This window comes from Salvia miltiorrhiza, chromosome 1, assembly GCF_028751815.1.
Source record: "Salvia miltiorrhiza cultivar Shanhuang (shh) chromosome 1, IMPLAD_Smil_shh, whole genome shotgun sequence".
NCBI classification, from domain to species: domain Eukaryota; kingdom Viridiplantae; phylum Streptophyta; class Magnoliopsida; order Lamiales; family Lamiaceae; genus Salvia; species Salvia miltiorrhiza.
In genome coordinates this window covers 17,065,877-17,072,804 of record NC_080387.1, presented here as the reverse complement: position 1 = coordinate 17,072,804, position 6,928 = coordinate 17,065,877, and the positions used below count along the sequence as shown (strand labels likewise).

At 37.3% G+C, this 6,928-nt stretch overlaps 1 protein-coding gene across 1 annotated transcript; it reads right to left on the bottom strand.

The window, feature by feature from the left end:
- Positions 1–276: 276 nt before the first annotated feature.
- Positions 277–6,175, bottom strand: LOC131006789 (methylsterol monooxygenase 2-2). The gene is made up of 7 exons (XM_057933927.1): positions 5,966–6,175; positions 3,795–3,932; positions 3,549–3,694; positions 2,787–2,906; positions 2,460–2,672; positions 1,990–2,070; positions 277–575 (listed from the first exon to the last, which is right to left on the bottom strand). The coding sequence occupies exons 1-7, from the start codon at positions 5,993–5,995 to the stop codon at positions 494–496; spliced, it is 810 nt and encodes a 269-aa protein (XP_057789910.1). The 5' UTR covers positions 5,996–6,175; the 3' UTR covers positions 277–493.
- Positions 6,176–6,928: the final 753 nt, after the last annotated feature.

The window sequence follows — 6,928 nt, the reverse complement described above, 5'->3', positions numbered from 1 at the left end:
TGTTATTAATGGAATGAAGGGAGTAATTTATAATATATGGGAAAATGTAACATAACATATATAAATTATAAAATATAATTAAAGACAATCATAGTAGCTGATAAGACTTGAGGAAGACAGTTTAACATCAGCTCATGTTCCTATATGGAGTATTCAGCTGTTGCCCTGCTCCAGACTGATGATTTGACCTGTGCTAAGAAAATTGAGAAATTGAATATACAGATACAGAGTTGGGGAACTATATGTTTTCTAGATGATATGAACGAAGTCGAGCAATGAGAGCTGAACAAAGTGCGGAATGCATTCATGTGGTTACAGTTGCAGCACAAAATCCATAACAAGCCATGACTTGATTCCGCATAACACAAAATACTAACTGCAGCAGCATTGGGATACAAATTGCAATTGCAAACAACCTAAGAAACCAAAATGATATGAAACCAGTCAAGACGATGATGCTCCAAAATCACAAACCTAGATGTCCCGTTAACTTTTACATCTCCTTAACCATTGTCTCGGCCCCTCCGCTCTTCAGCTCCTTCAATTTTCTATAACCCTTATCAGTACCAAATATCCTAGAAAATTGGAAAAGGTTAGAACCTAACAAATACCATATTACAGGATGCATCAGTCTACAAAGTATGCTGCAATCGAGAAACACAAGTATCACACGACATAACACTAGGAATTCCCTCATAGCTTTCTTCACAAGGTCGTCCTAAAATTTGTTGGAAACCAAAGCTGTAAAAAATCTGAAACTGAGGACTTCATGGGAGCAGGTGTAGGAAACTTGCAACCCCTCAAATACAAGATTATTGGGCATATTAAGCAGATGCTGAGATTTTACAAGAATTTAATCACAAATAACATAACAATGATTCTAAGAAACTTATTGTATGGAAGCTAACCCATTCAAAACAACGCAAGCATTACATACTTCTTGGGAATAATAAAGAACTCCTTTTCAGGCAGGAAGAGAAATACACACATGCAGTAAATGAGAAAATAATGAGCTCCTGCAAATACATGTCGAATTATAAATTATACTGATAATTCTGTTAAGTCTTTTATAAACAAGTAGGTCAAATCCAGAGTGATTCCAACACTGCACTGAGCAACTCACACAAGCAGGGGATGGGTGGAGGTTAGGAATTTAAAGTAACCATTCTGGAAATTATTCCATTCTCGAAATAATCCAAGGCCAGCAAAATTACCAAGAAACTAATCAAAGGGATCTAATACCTTCCAGCCTTATCTCAATACCAAAGGATCCTCAAGTTGCTAATCACTAGCAAAAGATAGAGACGCATGAAAGATAAAATCAGATAAATAGGGATAAAAATGAAACTTGCCTCCCCAACCAAAGGCTTATCAGCAGATAAACACAAATCAAATTCATCCCACTGCTTATTCTTCTTTTGTTAGGCACAGAATTAAGGATTGCCACTGCTTAAAACAGCATTTCAGATCAATTTGTAAAGCATGGCAGAAAAGTGTAGGATATCAAACAACAAAGAGAAGTAGGGAATTATGATCCCACACACAACGTCCCCCCACCCCCAATGAGGGAACAAAACACTGCTAGTTTAGCCAAGTAGCCAAAGACCTATATTAATTAACTGCCTAATAATTGCATTTCCATTGCTGAAGTTAATCAACAACAATAGCTTTCTACACTGAGCCCAATCAATACCTTCAGAGTCTTACTCTAGTTCCCATATCAGATCTTTAAAGCACTCGGAAACCCCTTAATTTCTACTCTTATATGTTCATGCTCAATAGTATGCGATAGTTCATAATATATACTTATTTCATATAGCAGTTCTGGTGAGAGATTTAGGGATAAACACATCTTGCAAGTGAAATAGTAGGTTCTAGAAAATATAAGTAAAAGTTTTTGTGCACTGATTCTTTGTATTAGTATGGACTAAGGACTAAAATGCTCACGCAATATTTAGAATGGCAGAAAGTAGTGCATCATAATCTTACCAATCCATGTAAACAAAAGTAGATGAATAGTTTCCGCTCTTTGTGTACAACAGTCGGTGATGATAGTCATGAAAATCAGCTCTGAGAATCCACAGATGAGATATCAGTCATGAACTAGATCTAGAAGCATATTAAATCACATACTACCTCTGTAACCAAGAGTGGCACATTGGGTTCAGCACAGGTTTTCATAAAATGGTTGGTAGATGTTTTTTTAGTGGAGAAAGGGTCCCACCATGTTGAATAATGAGTGGCTGAGGTTGAATTATAAGGATTGAGTGTGGGCCAGGGGGTGGTTTTTTTGTAAATAAGTGGTGCTTGTAAGGTTGAATTTTCAGGATAGAGTGCGAGGTCATGTCCTATAAAGGAAAGTGATACACTCTTCATGGACGCCGAATAAGGCAATTGTGCCACATTCTTGGTTGACGGAGGGAGTATTACAGAAGGGTCAGAAATGCAAGAGAACATACCCGCCATATAAAGGCAATAAGTTTGAGAAACTCCAGGGGAAATGATATCCACAGTGTGCCTCAACTGTTTCAAGGACTCTAAGTACCATCCATAACCACAAAGTTATCAGATGGGGCCCGGTGATGGCAGGACCGAGTATAGTAGCAAACCCAAGAAATAGAATCTCAGCAGGGTGCGCATATTCAGAAGTCAGGCCAAAAGGCGTTGCATATCTGTACAGATTTCAAGCATATTGACAAGATATATACATGGCAGAAGAGAAAAATTACTTTGCAACCAAAGGGTAAATGATTGCCTAGAAGGTGCACATGTGGAATGCTACTCACTCATGATGGACACTGTGGACATGCTTGTAAAGCCATTTTGTATGTAAAATCCTGTGGCCCCAGTAGAAGACAAAGTCCTCAAGGATGAAGTAGAATAAAATCTGAGTTGAGATTACTTTCCTGCAAAACCAACTCCTATTATTCAATCAAGAGAATCAGGGAACAGAATTTAGTAGCTAGATAAGGTAATGTGCCAAAATGCATGAAAGAAGTAAAGACAGCATAAGGATTCAATTTGCCTTAGTTAATTGACTGTAGTGCTAAGAGGTTTTTTTGTTCATCATAATTTAGTGTGAGAATAGCAAAGGTATCTGACTGTTTATACCACAACCCTACCTTCAATCCATTCTGATCGATTACTTTACTGACACTTGAAAATGCATAAGTTTGCTAGGCAAACATTAAACATCTAGAGACTATCAACTGTGGGTAATAGACATCCCACATTTTCTGTTAGTGATTGAAACTCTGTGAGAACCAATATTTACATTTTAAGCTGATTGAATACATTAATATGCAATTTGAGGGTAAAATAGTAAGTTGATGTTTTCTCGTAAGGACTGAAACTCTTTGAATGCAGTTATTTTACATCCTTAAAGAACTGATTGTTCCATAAAGATATCTAACTGTAGGCAAAAGAAACCAAAAAATATTGGTCTAGTGACTTCTATGGTATTAAGCAATTCACTAGTCAGGTTACCAGCAGCAAAACAGTATCAATTAGGTAAATCAAGCTTTAGTATATAAAGAACCTGAATATACCAGGACGGCAATGGAAGTGTACTTCGCATCCCCATGGATGTGAAGATTGGATAGGATAGAATCATAACAGGTAGATTGACACAAAAATGATAGAGCAATAGCCGAGAGATACATTTCTCCTGGGCAGCAGGTGTGTTATTCTTAGTCTGCACCAATTAAAAAGCAGTTATCGTAAATGTGAGAGAGAAAGAGAGAGAGAGAGAGACACCAGGAAACAACAGTATCAGTGACTCAAGTCAATGAAACCTGTATTTTGTATCTGCTCAGCCACCCAGCCCTTTCCATAAATATAAATGGAAGTCCAGACAAGAAAAAGATGCTCTCATGAAGAAAGAAGCTTCCAAGACAAGCCAGTTGAAAGTCACTAAAATGGGTGATGAGATACTGCAAAACCAATAAAATAGCAAACACAAATTTAAATGTGATAGATAGCTCAGGAAGAGGTCAACTTATGCCGAGTCTGAAGTCTGAACAATGGAAGTGTAATGGAATGAACCACTGTTACGATATCCCACATCGGTTCCACATGAAAGTGTGGAATGGTATATAAGAGGGGGTCAACCCTTTACCTTTGACCATGGTTTTGGGTTAAGTTAGGGCTCCCTAACTTATATGCCTAACAATTTGGTCCGACCTGCCGGATCCGGAAGTTTACGGGAGAGGGCTACCTGGGGAGAGTGCCGCACGACTCCAGGGGCTCAAAGGCGACCTGCCTGGGTCGATCGAGGGCTCCCCAGAGTGAGAGCCGTCCGTGGACGTCCGGTCTTAATGGGGGATGGATTGTTACGATATCCCACATCGGTTCCACATGAAAGTGTGGAATGGTATATAAGAGGGGGTCAACCCTTTACCTTTGACCATGGTTTTGGGTTAAGTTAGGGCTCCCTAACTTATATGCCTAACAACCACATGAAAATCATTCTTGAGATCTGAGAACTGTTCTCTATAAGATTTTTACCGCAAGAAGCCTTCATCGCTCTGCCAATCCAAAAATATTTCTAAAGACTTTCATTATTATTGTAGTGCTCTTTCAAAATATTCTGTAGTTTATCCAATAACATAACAACAGAAATTGCATTTCTTTTTTTATAGCAATGTAGGAGTTAAGAAATGAAACATTCAGACAATTTATCAAGCCAAAGGCTATTAGTCATCTACTTGGGAACAAACCAAGAAGTGAGCAAGACCAACAAAGTTGGGAGAAAAATGTTCACAACATGTCGATATTATCATATCAAAGTCACTAATCAAACTTAGAATTATATTACTGTGAGTGAAGTGACATAAGAAAGGTCCAGAATTTGTTGTTTAACAAAGGAACAGAAGAATATTTACAGATCCTGGTCAATAGATTGCGACTACTTAACTCCAGGCAAGCAATATAAAGTTGGTTTCCAAAAGGCATTTAATGCTAGGTGGGCAGGATACTGAGGCCGAGCATCTTAAGGATGGATACCTAGGCAGAGTCTAGAATTTATGCAGGTAGGATACTGAGGCCGAGCATCATAAGCAGACCTAGGCAGGGTCAAGAATTGTACGCAGGCAGGATACTGAGGCCTATCACCACGGGGCTTTGGCCACTGCCTAGGGGACATGATACCCTATTAGGCTGAGTTGGGCAAAACGAGAGCAGCCAAGGGCCATATAATGCCTATGTTTTCTTTTAGAATTGCAGACATTTGGATTTCTTCATACCAGTCAAAGAATTTTCTAGTATCATTTAGACCAAAAGCAATCAACCCCAATGGGACGCTTGATCATGGCTATGCATGCAGAACACAACCATTCATGGTTTGTTATTTACATTACATGATAGTCAAAAAATTTAGTTTAGAAGCCTTTATTCTCATTTGACATGCAAAAACTTATCTACGAGTGTCCAAATGTATATAGCCGATCAACAATCTTGACGAAAAACAAATATGTCAATAGGCTTAATTTCTCTTATCTTCATTGTCTCCGAGCCATAAACACTAATCCAGAATAAACTATTTAAGCTTAGTTATTGAGATTTATTTTTATAAATTGAGCACAATGAAATGCGATTAGCGTTTCTCGATCATGCAAATGTTAATCGTGGAAACAACATAACAAACACTCGGTGAAATCTGAACAATCATCTAGGATTTCGATTTACACTGGTACGGTACGGTACATTTCAGAAATCAGAAACATGTTTTGCTGATTGTTCACCGCCACGATTTCTTCAAAAACCTGAGTAGATTGGTAAAATTTGAGCTTATACTTCTTCCATTGTTTTCGTTACCTTTTCTTTTTTAACATGTATGGTACAGATATATGTAGGAAAAGAATTTGGCAGCAGTGGAGGAAAGTAGTACAAACCAAGAATGCAATAGAATAGATTTCAGAGAAGAGGCCGAAGCTAGGGCAAAATAACATGGAACTGGAGCACTCACCGTCCACGCAGAGTCGACGACTGAAGCCATTGTGACTGAAGGGCAATGTGACGCGATCTAAGGAGAGAGAGAGAGAGAGAGAGAGAGAGGTGATATCACTTGAAGCGTGGGTGTGTGTGTGTGGACTGAGGAGCACTAAGTTAGGAGTGAGAGAGGAATTGACGACGGGTCCATTGAGTTGATGACAGACATACAGACTGTCAAGTGGGAATCTAATCTCATGGCCTGCCCTCTTGCCTCTTATATGTCTCATTATCACACTATTTTACGGGTGTTCGGCTGAGCTTATAACCTCTTTAAAACAACTTATAAGATGTTTAAGAGCTTAAAAACTCATTCAAATTATTTGATAAAATAAGCTCTTTATAAGGTCCCTCAAAAAATAAGTCTTACACCCAAACTTATTTTCTCATTATCTTATATGCAACACTCATTTTACAAAAATAACTCAAGTTGTATAATTTTTTATTTTCATTATATATCATTCTAATTTCATCTCACTTTGATATTCTCTCTCTAGCTTATAAGCTCAATTATTCAAATATTTTGACAACTAATAAACTCTTAAAAAACTATATCTTATAAGCTCTAAGAGTTACAGCTTATAAGCTTTTTAAAATAAGCTTAGTCAAACACCCTCTAAGTGACATTTCAATATCATGATAATTAATATGCAACTCTTAGATGGATAAATATGCACGAATTTTTCTTAAATGATTATTATTTTCTATTTTTAACATCTATGACCACATTTGATAAGTAGGTTAGGATATGTCAAGATACATATTCTATATAAGGTGTGATTGGTAATATAACCTTATGCTTGGTAGTTAAGATATAAACCTTGGATAACACAAACTAGTTGTTTGGTAGCTGTACGTACTTAAAATTCAGATTATTATTGAATTTTACAAATATAACCTTCTAATTATTTTAAAATGATAAACATGTCCTTATGTCTAA